A 21,154-nucleotide genomic window follows, 5' to 3' on the forward strand; every position below is an offset into this window, starting at 1 on the left:
TACTGTAAAAATGAATAAACAAAGTCAAAATAAATAAAACCGGTAAAACTTAAATTCAAATTTGAACCCTTCTTCCCAAGTCTCTTTCCCTCACCTTCACTCTCTGCCTGTCTAACCTCTCTCCGTGTCTCCCTCACCCGTCTCACCCACCGTATTCTCACAGTGTATTTTGACTTTAATCTCAGAATTCCGACTTCATTCTCAAAACTCAATTGAGACGTGAAAATGGAAATTCCAAATTTATCCTCGAAAGGTTATTCTGAGTTTATTCTCGAGGTTTCGACTTTCAATTCAGAATTCCGAGTTTATTCTCGAGACACAGGGAAATGACTCATTGGATGGATCAAGGATAATGACAGTGATGGCAGTGTTTCCCTACCGCGCTGCGAAAACAGGAGAGGGTAACGACCGACCCGAACGCGAGCAGCTTTTTGTTTGCCCATCGCGTTTCACTGAATGATATTCGGCAAATAAGTACGATTTTCATATACTGTATATGTCTTTATTTTGCATATCCTTAGAATTTGAGAGTCCCGACAAGCGCCTTCCCTGCCGAGCGCATTTGTTTAGTTATTTATTGTAATCGGCAGTCACATCAGACAAAATAGCGAATCCGATAATCGGTTAAAATGAGGAATTTCGGATCAGATTATCGACCAGGCCGATTAATCAGTCGACCCCTATTTTGAACGCGCCTCGTGTACGAAAGAAGGGAAGCGAGTCTCGCTGGGTGATGAACCGTCCTTCTTTTGCTGAGTTTAATAGACAGTCAAAAAATATTTGACAGTCAAAATATTTTGCTGTTTTCCTGTTATATTTGTAAATTTGGCAAGAAAGAAGTTTACTGGGTTGATCATGTACAACACTTTAAAATGAATTTCTCTGCTCTTATTTATAATGCAGAATATGAAGGGCATAACCATTTTTTCCACTTTATTTCATCAATATAAGACTTCCCAAAGAATTTTCCCCTCGGCGCAATTTTGTTTATGTTTTGGAAAATTTCTGGAATGTGCTTATTGGTCCATTTTGTGGTCGTCCCATCAATTCCATTTAATATCAATTACCATCCCCATAACCCAAATGGCGCTTTGCGAGGTGTATTAAGCAAACTGGGATGGCCTTAACCGGAGGGTCACATCCTTTGAAAGGAATAGGAATGAGAAAGTTGTTTTTATTTTGAAATTTCTCATATGATAGGATTCTGCCAGATTCATCAAAAATATGAAAAGTATGATCGATACCTCTTGAATACCAATCAGAGAAAGATATTGATGTCTTATGGTAACTTCAGCAACTTTATTCCAAGTCAAAATTTTGCAGGTATAACACATTTTCCAAGACACAAGAGTTTGCTGGTGACATTTCGACAGTTTGGTTGGTAGTTTGGACGGCAGGAGATTAGAACGTTCCACATTTTGAAGTTCCACGTTGAATTTGCAGAAGATTGAAATGTTCCTAGATTAAAAGGTATTAACCACATCATTGAATTGTCAGACTCTAAGACCACCCTCTGCTTTCTTATTTAAAATGATGGACTCCTTTATCTACCTATTTCGTTACCTTATTCTTCTTCTGTATTTCGATCTTTGAAATGAAATGATGAACACCTGCATTCACCTGGTCGCAGGCGGCATCGTTCACACAGAGACAGGGAAGGAGACACCAAACGAGTCTCGGCTTTGGATAGAACAACTCTAGCAAATACTGAGAGATCTCGTTGCAACCAGTTATTAAAATGCATTTAATTCTGTTTCGTAATTTTTTTTTTTTTTCAAGAGTGAAAAAATTGCTTGAATTGTTCTTCGCTTTTTCAAGCCACTTAGCTCTGGATCTGCCTGTGCTGAGTCCAAGTGAATTGGGTCAAGTTTGATTTCGATTTCAGATGTTTCTAATTCATCCTCTGGTGTAAGTCCATCTTTTTTCAACAAGATTTCAACATATTCAACAATTCAGTTTCTTCCCAGTTTCTTGACTTTTTTGTCTTTAATTCCACTAACATGGCATTTCGTCAAGAAAATAGTCACACTTGCTTGATCAATAACATGACAAATGACTTGGATTCCTCATAAACTGTTGAATCCTATTTATTTTAAGGTGGACAAAACAGTTTACAAAGTTCTTGGACAGACAAAATAAAAGCAGAGTGCTCAGATCATGAATTTAAAAGGCAAAACAACATCAATAAACTGAAATAAATTTCATTCATCAAATTCTAAAAGCTGATAAAGAGATAATTAAAAGCAGATAAAAGAAAACGACACAATAAAAAAGGGGCGAGGTCACATAAAAGCAAATCTATAAAAGTGGGTTTCAAGAACTGATTTAACAGAATTCACTGACTCTGCCGTATCTACTCAGAAAGGTCGTTCCAAAGCCGAGGGGCCCTGATAGAAAAGGCACGGTCACCTTAAGTTTTAAGAACAGCCAGAAGGGCTCCGCTCTAGGATCTAAGGCTGCGCACAGGCTCAAATGGGGTCAACATATGTTATATAGCTTGGACTCAAACCCAGACGTGCTTTAAAAGTGATCAGTGAAAAAAAACAGGGAGCCAATGGAGCATTCTGGACTAGTTGGAGGCGAGGATACTACACCTCCACTATCTGACACTGAGACCCTGAGGTACCACACCTCCACAACCTAAATCCAGGGTAGAGTGGTTCAGTGAATGTGGTGTGGACGGCGTGGAGGAGTCTCAGTGCGTCATCGGAAACGGAGTAGAAGGACAGAGCGCCAGCTGACCAGTCCAGATACACTCCTACTCTGTGACGACCAGAGGACGGAGGGAGATCTATGACTGTTCTACTGCCATTGTGCCAGGCATAGTAACGATCCTTGTAACAAAACAGGCTCCAGGACATTTCATTCAATCCAAGAGTGCTGTCATGACCCATTCCTCTCCTTTCGATTCCTCTGTATGTCACTCCTACGTCAACCCTTCCTCCCAACTCCACCTCCCAGTAGCAGCGCCCAGTCAGACGTTCCCTACACAACACCTGTTCCTTACAGTCAAATCTCTCTGGGTGATCAGGGTGCGGCTGCTCCACTTCCACCTTCATCACCTTGCTGTTGTTCTCAGACAGACAGAGTTCTCTGTGTGCTGTGTTTGGGTCCAGCGTGAGTTGAACACCATCTGGTGGAGAACAAGACACAATGCAGCAGCAATTTATGATCTAACATCCCTGTTTGGTTCATATATTGTGGATTCATCAACAGACAGATTGTCCATTTATTTGCAGTGTGATAAAGACACACAATGTCCACCATCATCTTCATTCTCAGTAGGATCTGAATGGATGGACTGTACTGCTGTGTGGATGGACTTTCCATCTCAATAGTTGACAGATAAAAATAATGAAACAAAATAAACAGACACTTACACTTCCTCAGCCCTGGTTTCAGCCTCCACACTCCGCCGTGCTCCACACTGGGAAGAACACAGTCAGAGCAGAGAGTTCTCTTAGATCAGGGAAACACGGACATTGAGAAGCTGCCGTATCGATAATTTCCCTTCCAACATCATGGTCATATGTGCTGTCTAACAACAAAGCACGTTCCCCCGCATCCCAGTATGATTGACCTCACGGTTGTAGAGAGTATTCCTCGTAGAAGAGCTTGTCAGGGAGTGTCAGCTGGTCTCTCCGTACCTGAGAGTGTCCAGTCTCCAGCGTGGGTCCTCCAGGCCAGCAGAGAGCTCCCTCACTCCCGCCTCTCCTGGGTGGTTGTAGCTCAGGTCCAGCTCTCTCAGATGGGACGGGTTGGAGCGCAGAGCTGAGATCAGAGAAGCCACGCCCTCCTGTGTGACCAGACAGCCTGACAAGCTACAAACACAACATGATTCATAACGTGTCATATATGTTATTCTGTATATTCAACTTGGTGTGAATAGGGATAATGTGAGTCAATTTGTTTTATGGGCGATTTAAAAACAGCTGTTGCCTTGAAATGTGGTTTAGTTGATGTGGGCACATACAGGATATAGTACACATATTCTAACAATGCTTTCATCTTGTCACAACAAGGCCACAATGAGTTTCATGTCGAGATTGACTAACACCGACCTGAGGGTGTCCAGTGCACAGTATGGACTCCCCAGTCCAGCAGAGAGCAGCTTCACTCCTGAATCCTGCAGATCATTGTTGCTCAGGTCCAGCTCTCTCAGACGAGAGGAGTTGCAGCTGATAACTGAGGCCAGAGCTTCACAGCTTCTCTCTGACAGATTACAGCCTCTCAGCCTGCACACACACACACACACACGTGAGGAACTTACTGTATATCCTAACAGAATGTGTTGTTTTTACCGGTTTAATGACAAATCATACTTTGAAATTCTACCACAGAGATTGTACACAAATCACATTTAACGGAATTAATAATACATCTACAAAGACATGATTGTGTGAATGGACTCATGGCATGATTTGGCTTCACAACACCTGGATCATGCAGCATCACATCATGCTGTGTCCTTTTGTCGGAAGTAAGGATTCAGAGTAAAAAAGCAATTATCAATCAGATCAAAGTACATTTTGAATGTACTTAGCTCCCTCTGCATGTTGCTGGAGGAACCAAGGAACACACCTGAACTCATTTCAGTTCAGGTGTGGCTGCATTGGAAGCAGGTAGCACACACACGCATAGATATACTGTACTCAGAGCTCCTTTGTTTGAATCACAGACTTATTGTTAAAAAATATTGGCAATGGAATCAAAGCATTAATTTTTTAACACTGGACATTCGGTTTACTTGACCTTTTTCAGTCTCAAACGCTGGTCAATGACATTTTTTGGAAAAAGGCGGTGGTTAAACTGTACTAGTTATCTAAGAGATAATGGAATAAAATAGAAAAAAAAAATCTGAACATATAAATAATGATTTACCGCAATATGATTATAAAATTCATTGATGTATTATTAGGGGTCCCGCCCAAAGGATGTGAGCCCTATTGTCAAAGTTCAGACTTTGAGGGGTCCAGCACGAAGTGCAGGAACCCTATTGATTTTGTTCAGATTATTAACTGTCCAAGCCATTCTCCGGCTGAAAGGGCCTGCTGCTCAAAAAACTGTGAAAGCCACAACCACCAAATTTATGATAGGTTCGATCTGTTCCAAAACTAGGAAACACAGAAAATGGGATTCATCGGCCAGATGGTGCACGATAACAACCACTTTTACGCTTTGTCTAATAGCTTCTGAAACGTTGGTCATGGAAACAAAGTTTTTGCGCCTATGGATTCCTTGGGTGACGCCAAGTCTATGATGCATTGTGCTGTCTATTTGCGTCATATTTTCCGCCATTTTGAATTTTGTCCAAAAGGTATTTTTCCTAACTCCTCTCCTACTAACAGGTAGTCCAATGTTCATCAAGCTTGGACCACAGCATGTCTGGACTGCTGGACATTTGCTACACCTCAATATTTGGCCACAATTCATTTTTAAAGTTTACAAAAAAAACAATATTTTCCATAATCTACCATAACTGAACAATGCATTTAGATATCAACATCCAGTTTGGTACATAGGAGAAAGGCATGACTCTGAGGCACTGTGAGAAATCTGGCAATGTTTGGTATATGGCTTTGGTAATCGTATAACTTTCAATTGCCGCCATTTGGTTTTATACATTTGGTCCTATTTTCACCGAGATTGGACCACAGCATGTCATGCATTGCTGCCTGCAGCTATAATTTAGAAAAATATTGTGTATATATTATTGTGGTACGAAGGAGTGGTGTTGGCACCATCTGCAGGTAGGGAGAGCCAGCATTGTCAACTCAAAGGGGAAACCGAGGCAGGGCTGTCTGACATTGGTGACGTTTGTCTGAAAAGCCAAACGTCTTTATTTCTGTTTCAATAAATACCCAGCGCAGTCTGGTTTTCTGTTACACCTGCCTGCTGGTCCATCTCTCACCCTGCAACAACTACAGAGTTGTCACAATTATATACATTATTTTTTTTATAAAGTTATGTCACCTATATGTAATAGTGTAAATTGACATGGTTCAGTTGGCACTGAAGGTGACAGTTGTAAAAAATATGTACAAAAATCTTAAATGTTTGGGTCAAGGTCAACACTGACCTGAGAGTGTCCAGTGCACAGTGTGGACTCCCCAGTCCAGCAGAGAGCAGCTTCACCCCTGAATCCTGCAGATCATTGGTGCTCAGGTCCAGCTCTCTCAGACGAGAGGAGTCAGAGCTGAGAACTGAGGCCAAAGCTTCACAGCTTCTATCTGACAGATTACAGCCTCTCAGCCTGCATATCAACATGCACACAGATAAATAAATAGTTAGATATTAGATAACTTACAATATCTCATCACATGTTAAATGGATTCCAGTGAATATATGATATCTGTGCACCTACAGAGATGTTTTGGAGGCTTTGACCACACACAGCAGCCTCAGAAGAGCCTCCTCTGAAGCAGTGTACTTGTTCAGGTCAAACACTTCCAGCTCCTCTTCTGATGACAGTAAGATGAAGACCAGAGCTGACCACCGAGCAGGGGACAATTTCACTGTGGAGAGACTTCCTGATCTCAGGTGAAGTTGGATCTCGTCCACTAGAGAACGGTCATGAAGCTCATTTAGACAGTGGAACAGGTTGATGCTTCTTTCCGGAGTGAGATGCTTGCTCAACTTCTTCTTGATGTAACGCACTATTTCCTGATTGGTCACTGGGATACTTCGTGTTTGTTCCAGCAAGCCTCGTAGGAGCAGCTGATTGGTCTCCAGAGAAAGTCCCAATAGGAAGCGAAGGAACAAGTCCAGGTGTCCATTGACACTCTGCAAGGCCTTGTCCACAGCACTCTGGTAGAGGGATTCTAAGTTAGGTTTCTTTGTGCCCTTAGAAGACTTTGATGTTGGTTGTGGTTCTGACAGTAGATTGACGCCAGTGCTGGTGAATGTCAGAAAGACATGTACAGCAGCCAGAAATTCCTGAATGCTCAGATGGACAAAGCAGAACACCTTGTCCTGGTAAAGCCCACACTCCTCTTTAAAGATCTGGGTGAAGACTCCTGAGTACACTGAGGCTGCTCTGACATCAATGCCACACTCTGCCAGGTCTTCTTCATAGAAGATCAGGTTTCCTTTCTCCAGCTGGTCAAAAGCCAATTTTCCCAGGGACAGAATGATATTCTTGCTCTCTGTATTCCAGTGTGGATCTGTCCCAGATCTCCCATGATACTTGACATTCCCCTGTATGGACTGAACCAGCAGAAAGTGGATGTACATCTCAGTCAGGGTCTTGGGCATCTCTCCTCTCTGGGCTGTTTTCAGGACGTGATCCAGAACGGTGGCAGTGATCCAACAGAAGACTGGGATGTGACACATGATGTACACGCTACGTGATGTCTTGATGTGGGAGATCATGGTGTTAGCCTGCTCCTCCTCTGTGAATCTCTTCCTGAAGTATTCCTCCTTCTGTGGGTCTCTGAAGCCTCTCACCTCTGTTGCCATGTCCACACACTCAGGAGGGATCTGATTGGCTGCTGCAGGTCGTGTAGTTATCCAGAGGCGAGCAGAGGGAAGCAGGTTGCCCTTGATGAGGTTTGTCAATAGAACGTCCACTGAGGTGGACGCTGTGACATCAGTCCATATCTTATTGTTCTGGAAGTCCAGAGGAAGTCGACATTCATCCAGACCGTCCAAGATGAACACAACTTGGAACTTGTCGAAGCTGCAGATTCCTGATTCTTTGGTTTCAATAAAGAAGTGATGAATAAGTTCCACCAAACTGAACTGTTTCCCTTTCAGCAAATTCAGCTCTCTGAAGGTGAATGGAAATGTGAAGTGTATGTCCTGGTTGACTTTGTCTTCAGCCCAGTCCAATGTGAACTTGTATGTTAAGACTGTTTTACCAATGCCAGCCACTCCCGTTGTCACCAGTGTTCTTATTGATTGATCTTGTCCAGGTAAGGGTTTGAAGATGTCTTGACATCTGATTGTTGTTTCTTCTGTCACTGGTTTCCTGGAAGCTGCTTCAATCAGTCGGACCTCATGTTCCTGGTTGACCTCTGCACTACTTCCCTCCGTGATGTAGAGCTCTGTGTAGATCTGATTCAGAGGTGTTGGCTGTCCTGCTTTGGCAATTCCCTCAAACAAACAATGGAACTTCTTCTTCAGCTTAGACTTCAGTTCATGTCGGAAGACCTGAGCAAGATTTACTGAATGAACAAACAACAGAGGACATCAATGAGTCGATGTTAAAGTCAATGAGAATAATGTCATTATTATTGTTAGTATTTCCTGCTAATGTGTTAACCTCCCATCACCATGCTGTGTGTGCAGTCCAATGTGGAACCATTGGGTAGAAAAGCTCAGTCTCCTGGACTGCTTCCGACCTCCTAGATGGTCTTCTAGCCACTTGACTGTCTTTTAGACTGTCTCCTAGGACCTACACCGTCTCATGGACTCTCCCCTACCTCCTTGACCGGGGATCGGCAAACAGGGCCCCAAATACCAAATCCGGCTCCCGGACTGGTATTGTTTGGTGGCCTAAATAAATTTGGCAATGTTCCCTTTGAACAATTTTTTTTTTTTTTTTTTTTTATCATTTAGACAAAGACGTAACAATATAAAAATATATTCTGATGTTAATAAGGCAGTTACCTAACCAACAGCCATACCTGAGCATGTGATGGGCTTCATTTTAGAGGCACATTTACAATGTCATGGATGGTGGTGATTATGTGCTATTAGGCCTAATTAACTCACAGCAGCAATGGAATAACAAAGCCACTTTGATTTTGTTAATTTCAATTAAAAAACCTAACTTTAATTCAAATTATTAATTAAAGCGTTGAATTAATCAAACAATAGTCGAGGAAGCTGGGGCCCTTTAAATGGGCTGAGAAAAAAATTTATAGTCTTAAATAAATAACTAGTTAAGTAATAACAATAAAATATGGACAGCTTCATAAACTACATTGAAATGGATTTTTTTTTTAATGTATTTTATCTGCATTTGGCCTTCATCCACACAAAATCAGTGTTTTAGGTTATTGGAAATAAAGCATTTGGAAAACGCCTTCCAGGGTAGAGACTTTCAAAACTCTTCCTATATTCCTGTGGACGAGTAAGAGCTTCTTGAATGCTTCTAATGTCAACTTGCTTGTTTCCACTGTGTTCGCCGTGTGGCCGAGACGGAAAAATGTGTTTTAAAAAAATATCCATATACATGCTTACGAGGCCAAAGGCCAACTGACTGTTTTACCAGCCCGCCTATCAACACCGCCCGTCGCCAAAATTAATTACCGACCCCTGTCCTAGCCTGTCTCCTAACTCCTATAGTGTCCCCTAAACTCTCTGGGCTTTCTTGGTGTAGAGAGCTGCTTGAGGTCTTGTTTAATTCATTGACATAATAAAGCAGAGAGCCAGAGTGGAATGTCTCTTTAAATGTGTGAATCTGTCTCTTACTGCTCTCGAGAGAGTCAGCCAGATCCTCCTGCTTCATCCTCCTCAGGAAGTGCAGTGTGATCTTCAGAACCCCCTCTCTGGCGCTCCTCCTCTGCTCCTCATCCTCACCGTCCACCTCATCATCCTCTTTCTCCCTCTGGCTCTCCGAGCATTGTGGGTCATCTGGACTCAGAACCTTCTTGAGCCTCTTCAGCTCCTGCTGCACAAAGGTGACCATGTTGTCCTCCAGCAGCTGGAACAGAAGAACATCATTGAGAACCTTACTGTCCTGGATTCACATCCCACTGGCCTAACGTGGAAGCATGGAGACCATCAGCACCACAACACATCCTGCTTCATGTCATTTGGAGCGTGTTGGACATTTACACACCAGGAATAAGGAGTCCAGGTCTGTTTGATGCTGCTGTCCAGACAAACCACTGGTGACCTGTGACCTCTGCTGGTCTCTGTGGAGAACACACACACACACACACACACACACACACACACACACACACACACACACACACACACACACACACACACAGGTGCTGTCTTCTCGAAAAACACACTCTTGGATGTGATGTTCTGATGATAAATCAACACAGTTTGAAGGTTCCGATGGCACGGGACTTTGATACACAGAACGGCCCACCAAGCAGGTACTGTTCCCAAATACATATTCACACTCCACCCCTTATGATATGGTGCTAACCTTGGCTGTTTGACAATTTTCCTCTCTATTTCGTTGTGGTTCACAATAAATTTAGCTGTTTGCTCAGTTGTACTCCAATCAATGAAAGCAAAGGCGGTATTAACTAATTGCGTTCTTCAAAACTGACAGGCAATCTTAGAGGTGTCAATCATGCACCCCCAGCCCCACCATTTTATTTTAGACATTCGGAATGTTCTGCACAAATGCCCAGTGTCACATACATAGATACGACGTGTTAATTTAATGTTCAAGTAGTAATTACTTTATTGTCTACCTACGCACACCGATATTCACAATTTTTGGAAAAAGGGCAACAAAACCCTTCCCTGTTGATGATGGGGGTTTACCTTTGTTGCGCCCCGCCTGCCTAACTGTCGCTCACCCAGCCGATTCGAAACTCGGACCACCGATCAACAGTGCAGCTGCGCTGCGTTCTGACGGATATTCGGAAATCTCACGATTCTCCCAACGGCTAGTTCCGACCAATTAATTTCCTTCTGACTTGTTCCCTCTGCTCAGTAGAGTCTGATAACAACCATCTCCTCTGTTTCCTTCATCTGTTTTTAAAACTCTTACCTCTTTTTATTGGAGGGGTGGCCATCTTTTAAGCCAATAGGATGATCCATAGACCAGTCACTCTTCAAGGAGACACAGCTGGGTTCAGGACAGTCTGCTCTCACCTGATGGAAGCTGCTTGATAAATAGATAGTAGATAAATCACCATCAGGAAGTTAGGATTTTAGGATGTTTAGCTGTTGTGCACACACACACCCCCACACAGGGGAGGAGCCCTTGTCAAGACATATTGTCTATCTGCTCTGTGCTTATTCCACCTAGCTAAACCGGTGTGTTCCCAACCCCATCGCCTGTGTCGGAGGGCCTTGAAAATGGCACCGAAGTGGCGGGTGGCAGGCAAAAATGCCACACCATGGTAACCACACTAGCTCAAAGGCTGTGGTACCCTAGACAGCATGTTTTTTAGAGTCATGGGATATAAGGAACCTGCTCATACCAGGAATAAAAAAAATTGCAGAATTTAGCATCACTTACAGCATAAGTGACCTTTAGGGAACCCTCAGGTAATCATCACCGTGCGTTCTTGAATATGATGTTTGGAGAGAAGACCATAAAAAAAAAAAGTTTGAAGGTTTCGGCCTCTTAATTTCCTTCTTACTTGTTTCCTCTGCACAGTAGAGCAAAGGAAACAACTTGCCTGCTCCTGACCAGGCAAGTTAAAATGTATGGTGTGGGGGTGGTGTGGTTTGAGCAGCCACACCTGTCCTGGATCAACGTAATTTGTCCTGGGATCAGTGTGGCTGTATGCCTGTTGCTCGTTAGAGTAAGGAACGAGCCACAGGTAAAATCCCCATCCCCACACACACACAAAGGAGAGGAGCCTTTGTTAAGACATTGTCTATCTGCTCTGCACTTGTTCCACCTAGCCCACTGGCTACAATAAATTGGTCTGTTTTCAACCCCTTGGCCTGTGTCTGTGTCGGAGGGCCCTGAAAATGGCCCTCGAGTGGCATGTGGCAGGCGAAACTGCCAAACCATGGTAACCAAGCTAGCTCGAGGGCATTTGTTGCTGTGGTACCATAAACGGCATGTTATCTAAAGAAGCGGGATCTAAGGAACCTGCTCATACTAGTAATAATCCGGATTGTGTGATTTAGCCTCACTTACAGCGTAAGTGACCTTTAGGGAATAACCCTCAGGTGGACATCACTGTGCGTTCTACAATGTGATGTTTGGAGAGAAGACCATAAAAAAAAAGTTTGAAAGTTCCGACCTATTCAATTCCTTCTGACTTGTTCCCTCTGCTCAGTAGAGTCTGATAACAACCATCTCTACTGTTTCCATCATCTGTTTAAAACTCTTACCTCTTCTTATTGGAGGGGCGCCCATCTCTGAAGCCAATAGGATGATCCATAGACCAGTCACTCTTCAAGGAGACACAGCTGGGTTCAGGACAGTCTGCTCTCACCTGATGGAAGCTGCCAGATAAACAATAACCACCATCAGGAAGTTAGGATTTGAGGATGTTTAGCTGCTGTATTTTATCATCTATTTGATAAACCCTCACCTCTGCATCTTGATTTTCTTTGGTCCTCAAACTAGCCTGCTCCTGACCATGCAAGTTACCATGTGTGGTGTGGGTGTGGTGTGGTTTGAGCAGCCACATCTGTCCTGGGTCAAAGTAATTGGTCCCGGGATCAGTGTGGCTGTATGCCTGTTGCTCGTTAGAGTAAGGAACGAGCCACAGGTAAAATCCCCATCCCCACACACACACAAAGGGGAGGAGCCTTTGTTAAGACATTGTCTATCTGCTCTGCACTTGTTCCACCTAGCCCACTGGCCACAATAAATTGATCTGTTTTCAACCCCTTGGCCTGGGTCTGTGTTGAAGGGCCTTGAAAATGGCACTCGAGTGGCATGTGGCAGGCGAAACTGCCAAACCATGTTAACCAGGCTAGCTCGAAGGTATTTGTTGCTGTGGTACCATAAACAGCATTTTATCTAAAGAGCGGGATCTAAGGAACCTGCTCATATGGAACCTGCTCATATGGGTGGCACGGTGCATTGCACTGCTGCCTCACAGCAAGAAGGTCCTGGGTTCGATTCCCGCCTGGGGCGCTGTTGGCACCGTGCTCCGGCGGGTTATCTCCCAAATAGGAGCCTTTCTGTGTGGAGTTTGCATGTTCTCCCCGTGCTCACATGGGGTTTCCTCCACCTCACGTCAGTAAGGACCCCCACCAAAAACATGCACCCATCATCGTCTGACCAGTGATGGACACTTATCACCTGGTCCCTGGGCGAGTCTACGTATGCTGCCCACTGCTCCCGGCTGTGCCCCCGGAGGAAGGACAAGCCAGGATGGGTCAAATGCAGAGGATCCATTTCACCGGCCACCATCAAAGCATGTGCATGTGTGTGTGTGTGTGCAAGCATGTGTTGTAGTGTGGTGTGTTGCGTGACAAATAAAGACTGTTTCTTCTTCTTCTTCTTTCATACTGGTAATAATCCAGGTTGTGGGATTTAGCCTCACTTACAGCGTAAGTGACCTTTAGGGAATAACCCTCAGGTGGACATCACTGTGCGTTCTACAATGTGATGTTTGGAGAGAAGACCATAAAAAAAAAGTTTGAAGGTTCCGACCTATTCATTTCCTTCTGACTTGTTCCCTCTGCTCAGTAGAGTCTGATAACAACCATCTCTACTGTTTCCATCATCTGTTTAAAACTCTTACCTCTTCTTCTTGGAGGGGCGCCCATCTCTGAAGCCAATAGGATGATCCATAGACCAGTCACTCTTCAAGGAGTCCGAGCTGGGTTCAGGACAGTCTGCTCTCACCTGATGGAAGCTGCAAGATAAACAATAACCACCATCAGGAAGTTAGGATTTGAGGATGTTTAGCTGCTGTATTTTATCATCTATTTGATAAACCCTCACCTCTGCTTCTTGATTTTCTTTGGTCCTCAAACTAGCCTCCTCCTGACCAGGAAAGTTACCGTGTGTGGTGTGGTTTGAGCAGCGACACCTGTCCTGGGTCTAGGTAATTGGTCCCAGGACCAGTGTGGTGTACAGCATAAGTGACCTTGAGGTAATAACTCTCAGTTGAACATCACTGTGCATTCTTGAATGTGATGTTTCGAGAGAAGACCATAGAAAAACAGTTTGAAGGTTCCGACCAATTAATTTCCTTCTGATTTGTTCCCTCTGCTCAGTAGAGTCTGATAACAACCATCTCCTCTGTTTCCATTCTCTGTTTTAAACTCTTACCTCTTCTTATTAGAGGGGTGGCCATCTTTGAAGCCAATAGGATGATCCATAGACCAGTCACTCTTCAAGGAGACACAGCTGGGTTCAGGACAGTCTGCTCTCACCTGATGGAAGCTGCCAGATAAACAATAATCACCATCAGGAAGTTAGGATTTGAGGATGTTTAGCTGCTGTATTTTATCATCTATTTGATAAACCCTCACCTCTGCTTCTTGATTTTCTTTGGTTCTCAAACTAGCCTGCTCCTGACCATGCGAGTTACCATGTGTGGTGTGGGGGTGGTGTGGTTTGAGCAGCCACACCTGTCCTGGGTCAAAGTAATTGGTCCCGGGATCAGTGTGGCTGTATCCCTGTTGCTCGTTAGAGTAAGGAACGAGCCACAGGTAAAATCCCCTTCCCCACAAACACACAAAGGGGCGGAGCCTTTGTTAAGACATTGTCTATCTGCTCAGCACTTGTTCCACCTAGCCCACTGGCTACAATAAATTGGTCTGTTTTCAACCCCTTGGCCTGTGTCTGTGTCGGAGGGCCCTGAAAATGGCACTCGAGTGGCATGTGGCAGGCGAAACTGCCACACCATGGTAACCAGGCTAGCTCGAAGGCATTTGTTGCTGTGGTACCATAAACGGCATGTTATCTAAAGAAGCAGGATCTAAGGAACCTGCTCATACTAGAAATAATCCAGGTTGTGGGATTTAGCCTCATTTACAGCATAAGTGACCTTTAGGGAATAACCCTCAGGTGGACATCACTGTGCGTTCTACAATGTGATCTTTGGAGAGAAGACCATAAAAAAAAAGTTTGAAGGTTCCGACCTATTCATTTCCTTCTGACTTGTTCCCTCTGCTCAGTAGAGTCTGATAACAACCATCTCTACTGTTTCCATCATCTGTTTAAAACTCTTACCTCTTCTTATTGGAGGGGCGCCCATCTCTGAAGCCAATAGGATGATCCATAGACCAGTCACTCTTCAAGGAGTCCGAGCTGGGTTCAGGACAGTCTGCTCTCACCTGATGGAAGCTGCCAGATAAACAATAACCACCATCAGGAAGTTAGGATTTGAGGATGTTTAGCTGCTGTATTTTATCATCTATTTGACAAATCCTCACCTCTGCTTTTTGATTTTCTTTGGTCCTCTTACTAGCCTGCTCCTGACCAGGCAAGTTACCATGTGTGGTGTGGGGGTGGTGTGGTTTGAGCAGCTACACCTGTCCTAGCTACATATGTCCAAGACATATTGTCAATCTGCTCTGTGCTTATTACACCTATCCCACTCGCTACAATAAACTGGTGTGTATTCAACCCCATCGCTTATGTCTCTGTGTCAGAGGGCCCTGAAAATAGAGTCTGATAACAACCATCTCCTCTGTTTCCATCATATGTCTAAAACTCTTACCTCTTCTTATTGTAGGGGGGGGCATCTTTTAAGCCAATAGGATGATCCATAGACCAGTCACTCTTTATTGAGACCCCACTAGGTGCTGGACCCTCTGGACTCTCCTGCCCTGGGCTTCAACCACACACACACACACACAGACACACACAGACACACAGACACACACACACACACACACACACACACACACACACACACACACACACACACACACACACACACACACACACACATTTCCTCAGACTAATGAATGTGTAGTGACATCACTGCTAAGCTCTGAAATGGACAACAGTCCCAGACAGTCAGAAATCCTCAGGTTACCTTTTAGCTTTGCTCGGGCTGCCATGTTCCCCGGGCAGGGTTCTTGTAGAGGTCGGACAGCCCTCCTCTCTCTCCTCAGACACATTCATGGTTGACTGCAGACTTTGACATGAAGACACCAACATACCATCACATGGTATTACTGGCACACTGATGTTCAACATGTGTTTATGTCTTGTTTTTCTACCTGCTTATTCCAGTTTGAGGTGGCAAGGGGCTGCTGGCCTCCTCAGTTTACTGTGAGCAGAAAGCAGAAGGAAATCACTCACTGTGTTTGTTTCCACCGGGATGGTGATGGTTTTTATAACTTCATTTAGGGTGTAATAAAGACAAGCTGACTATCATGAAAGTGCACTTTGAACTATATGTCGTGCTCTGTCAAAGACAAAGGTTGTTTCTGACTCCGTTCTGGTGTCACTCTTCATTCTGGTCAACCTGCTTGATGTTTACGCTCCCAGTTGTGCTCCAAAAGTACTCCTAAAGTACCAGGATGTGTTTTCACTCTCTCCAGTGAGAAGTCAAAGTCCACAAGGTTTATTCCAAAAAAAAGACGGGTCGAAATCAGTCAGAAAAGAAAAGCTTATCCAGAAGGGAACAGGCAACTATCATGCTCCGGGGAATCAGGCAGAGAATGAGGGTCCAGGGAATCAGGGCAGGGCATCAGGGTGCAGGGAAACAGGCAGAGAATCAGGGTGCAGGGAAACAGGCAGAGAATCGGGGTGCAGGGAAACAGGCAGGGCATCAGGGTGCAGGGAAACAGGCAGAGAATCAGGGTGCAGGGAAACAGGCAGGGCATCAGGGTGCAGGGAAACAGGCAGAGAATCAGGGTGCAGGGAAACAGGCAGGGCATCAGGGTCCAGGGAATCAGGCAGAGAATCAGGGTGCAGGGAATCAAGCAGAGAATCAGGGTGCAGGGAAACAGGCAGAGAATCAGGGTGCAGGGAAACAGGCAGAGAATCAGGGTGCAGGGAAACAGGCAGAGAATCAGGGTGCAGGGAAACAGGCAGGGCATGACTGTTTTGCTCTACTATTTTTTATGATTTCTCAACTATCTATACAGTACAGATGCTCTCAAATGAATGACACACACACACACACACACACACACACATATACTGTATATACATATGCAGTATATATATATATATATATATATATATATATATATATATATATATATATATATATACGCACTGAGGGACTAAGGAGGGAATGAGCTGCAGGCGGGGGAAAGCCAGGTGGAGGGAAGGGAGCGACTGCAAAGCAAAAGGGAGCGGCAGGATCTGAAATGACATGAGGAAATGACGGGATGAAAATAAAACATGAAAACAAATATAAAAACTGGGAGACCAGGAAGCATTCACGACACCCCCGGAACTTGATGCTGAGACGTTTCCTGCTGCTCTACTGTTTGAAGGGTTAATAGTGGCAATGACATGACGTCATCCCGCCCAGCTCACGACAAACTTCTCCCCTTCTCCCAAAAACACATCACGTTCACATCACGTTCACATCACGTTCACAGCAGCAACTCCGTGATTTGATCCGCGCTCCATCTCCGCCTCCAGGCGCCGGGATTCAGAAGAAACCTGAATGAAACCACGACGCCAAACATTTCGACCGCTGTTCAAAACATGCTTCGCGTTTCTTAGACGATCAGTGCACAACCGCACAGTGTGAGAGGGTGAATAATACACGGTGTATTGATAAGAGGGTGAATAATACACCGGGTGTTATTATCACCCGCTCACTCTGTGCGGTGTGTGAAGTGTTCATTGCATTACCTTGGAAAAATGCCGCGCACGTCCCCGGCGAGTCAGATGGAAAGTGAAAGTAATAATGTTCACCCGAACCAGGAAGCACCGAAGCAACCCCCCACATCAAAAAAACACAGCTCAAAATTGATTTATTATATAAATTATATATGTATTATTTGATTACTGTTATTATTATTATCATCATCATTGTTATTATTATTATTAATATAATTATCTGCATTATCATTACTATTATTATTATTATTGTTACTATTCGTATTGATGTTATTATTAGTATCATTATCTGTATTATTATTATTAATGTTATTATTATTATTATTATTATTATTATTATTAATAATAATAATTATAATTATAATAATAATATGATCTTTATGATTATCATCATTGTTGTTATCATAATTATTATTATTGTTATTATTATTATTATTATTATTATTATCATGTATTTTAATGAAATATAGCAAACATTACAAAGAGCATTAGAAAAACATTCAGACATCATTAGCAGCGCGACAACCCAAATCGCAAAAACATCAGAGATGCAGTATACACACAAAAACCTAAAAACAAAGGGAAGACCAAAAATGTGACGGGGTGACTTCCGACCGATGAGTCCTTCGTTTCGAGTCGTTCACAACGAACGACAAACCCGCGGGTGGATCTCTTAGTGAACGCAGGGAGGAAAAAAAAAATCTGTGTACGTGGCAGAATTTAGAATAAAGTGGCAAGTTATAGCATTAGTGTCAACATGAACAAGGTGGAATACTTAAACATGTTGAACATTGACCAACACGTATAGGCCCTGAAATGGCACTCACTGACTGACATTCAGTATATTCGACTTTTATTGAGTCCTCCCTTCCAATATCAGCAGCAGCCACCACTGCCTAGAGGAATGTGCCCTGACCTCTTGAGAAAGATGGTGCTATCGCCTGCCTACTGGGTTATTGCCAGCAGATTACCAAACACATCTACAGTAAGGGTTCCATATCCAAACTATTCTTTCAAGAGATCAACAGTCCACAACTAAAATGAATTAGAGAAGAGGAGCGCTTGAACAGCCCTGTCCACCTCCTCTTTTAACATCCAGTCTTTTGGATGTTCCCTGCAGAAGAGAGAATGAGCTGTTGATATCATTATATTTTACACTAAAATCTCCTAATTTTAAGAACAATTTAAATCATAATCTCACCGTGAATTATCTGTGCGCGCGCATGTGTGTGCAGGGAGGGCGCTTCCTATAGGCGACTCCGCTGCGCGTCCCCGTGCATCTGAGTTACCGAATTGAACCAAAAAAAGAACGGTGCATGAGGGGGACACTCTCACGTCCCCCTTCCACCACTCCTCAACCTTCCTCCCAACCCCACCTTTCCTCTTCCCCCCCATTTTTCCTCCCCAGGATTCTCACTCTCCTATTTCCTCCAATGATGAACTTGCCGTCGTTCCAGTTGTTTCCACATGTCCTCGCAGAACACCATCAGTAAGTCACAGCATCAAGCACAGCTCCTCCACCACACAACTACATCACAAACCACTCAAGCAATGGTCAATCATCTCAGCTTTTCAGAAAAAAAACTAAAACTTAATGGACCTCTTAGTAATAGCCACGTTGTCCAGAAAACCTCCATCTTCACCAGCATCCATTTAAAACCCCATCAGCACACCACCAACCCACCCACGCAGCCATACTGCCCTGCACATTTATAGCTTCCATCATTACATGCACACAGTGTCACAAACACTACATCGCAGAAAGGCAATACACAGCGATGGCAGTTTGGCTCCGACAGCACTTACATACACAACTTGTCGCACGTTTCGCACAACATTCCATCACACAACTCACCGTGGCGGGTCTGGAGTCCAGTCCCAGGCAGGTCCAGTGCACAGCGGAAAGCCTCCCAACACAAATGGATCTCACAGCTTCAAACATGCAGGACTCCGACAGGCCTGAATGAAAGATCTGCAGGATATTTTATTTTCAAGCCTATGACACAATTATGTATACTCGCTACACATCCATTACGGTACACCCTTATTACAGGCATCGCACAGTTATTACAGCTATCAAACATGAATTCCAGTCCCTACACTCTTATTGAATCATTCCCATTCTACATTCACAATATCGCTTTCCATATACATTACGGTCCCTACAGTCAGCAGTCATTCATTACACATCCATGACACATCCGTCACCATTCTAACCCTCACCTTTTCCTACCTTTGCTAAATAGGCCAGTGCTACCTTGACTTACGAGACTATTTCCACAATACCTTACCCTACCCAACCCTTCTGAATTAGATGAAGAGTACAATTTAGAATAGAATTGATAGATAGCTTCAGAAATGATTTTATGGTCCGAACATTTCGGTATTATCAGTTATAAAGGCATTTATTCGATTATTTTCTTGTCTCCTTTCAAGACTAAAAACATGGGATGCGTTTTCTCTTTTTGCTATCCATTCATTTCTGGATTTGATATAAGCTCCTTTTGTAACAATCAGTTAAGGTGGACCCAAACTCAGACACAGATAATGGAATAAGGCAATATGAAAAGGGGTTTATTGTTGGGATGAAAGGGAATGAAGACGGCGGGCAAGGCAGAAGGTGGAGAGGCGATGGCGGATGACAGAGCTTAGCTGAGCAGGACGGGTCGAGACGAACAGAACTGTTGTTTCTGTTCGAGATGAACAGAAACAACGGAAACTTGAACTTGAACTCTCTGGAACAGCAGAAACAACACCAGCAGCGACAACATAAACAGCTACAAAAACAACAGCAACAACACCAGCAACAACAGAAACAACAACACCAGCGGCAACTATAAAAACAACAACAGCAGTAGAAACAACAGCAGCAACAACAGAAACAACAGCAACAACCGCAGCATATATATCTATATATATATATATATATATATATATATCCTTAATTTAACCAGGTAAAAAAATATATATTGTCATTGGGATTAAAATCTCTTTTTCAAGAGTGACCTGGCCAAGGAGCAGCATTAACATCCCTCCCCCTCCGTCTAAATTCTGTTAAAATGTCCCATTAACATTTCATTATAATGTTATTTATGATACATTTTTATTATAAATAATAAAAACTGATTGTCTGAAGCCCTAACATTGCTTTTTCCAATAAATCACATTTACGAACAAACATGCTCTCTCATGCCAGACTGTCTTGTGCAACATTTCTAAGATCAGCTGCACTTCCCCTTAAATTTGAAGAGAAACATGATTGTAGATTCTGGCAACACGGGCACACAGACAGACAGACAGACAGACAGACAGACAGACAGACAGACAGTTGTTTGTCACCTGTGATGGGTTCAAACATCTGTTTTATTGTCAAGAAACATGCCATGGGATAGCAAAATATGGGTGGGGGAATAAGTTCCCATAGACACAAACAGAAAGCTAATCCTCAAGTCAATTATTTTAAATAACTTTCATGAAATTGTGATACTGTAACCGCAAACCAAAAAATAAAGAAAACATGCTGCGGCAGCCCTGCTTACCACACGCCACCCAAGTGACGTTTCCAGGGCCCTCCGCCCCAGAGACACAGACGACGATGGTTTGTAGACACCAGTTTACACACACACACACACACACACACACACACACACACACACACACACACACACACACACACACACACACACATATATATATATATATATAGATGAATACATTAATTTCTGTAATTAATGAAAACTACAAAAATAAAGACCGTTTCAAGGGTCAGAGGAC

The 21,154-nt window shown here is 43.5% G+C and overlaps 1 protein-coding gene across 1 annotated transcript; it reads right to left on the reverse strand.

Moving 5' to 3' along the window:
- Positions 1 to 2,129: 2,129 nt before the first annotated feature.
- On the reverse strand, positions 2,130 to 15,706 carry LOC307243313 (NACHT, LRR and PYD domains-containing protein 12-like). Its single transcript, XM_080018050.1, has 15 exons — positions 15,609 to 15,706; positions 15,288 to 15,401; positions 14,798 to 14,911; positions 13,892 to 14,005; positions 13,359 to 13,472; positions 11,992 to 12,105; positions 10,688 to 10,804; positions 9,788 to 9,863; positions 9,418 to 9,649; positions 6,365 to 8,165; positions 6,080 to 6,253; positions 4,062 to 4,235; positions 3,648 to 3,821; positions 3,381 to 3,427; positions 2,130 to 3,133 (listed from the first exon to the last, which is right to left on the reverse strand). The coding sequence occupies exons 1-15, from the start codon at positions 15,695 to 15,697 to the stop codon at positions 2,589 to 2,591; spliced, it is 3,999 nt and encodes a 1,332-aa protein (XP_079874176.1). The 5' UTR covers positions 15,698 to 15,706; the 3' UTR covers positions 2,130 to 2,588.
- Between the last annotated feature and the right edge of the window lie 5,448 nt (positions 15,707 to 21,154).

Source organism: Zeus faber (genome assembly GCF_960531495.2).
Source record: "Zeus faber genome assembly, chromosome: 17".
Lineage (NCBI taxonomy): Eukaryota > Metazoa > Chordata > Actinopteri > Zeiformes > Zeidae > Zeus > Zeus faber.

Coding starts and splice junctions, on each gene's coding strand:
- LOC307243313 (XM_080018050.1), bottom strand. CDS start 15,697: ATGAATGTGTCTGAGGAGAGAGAGGAGGGCTGTCCGACCTCTACAAGA. Junction 9,864..10,687: donor CACCCCTCCAATAAAAAGAG/GTAAGAGTTTTA, acceptor TGTTCTCCACAG/AGACCAGCAGAGGTCACAGG. Junction 6,254..6,364: donor AAAGCCTCCAAAACATCTCT/GTAGGTGCACAG, acceptor GTTGATATGCAG/GCTGAGAGGCTGTAATCTGT.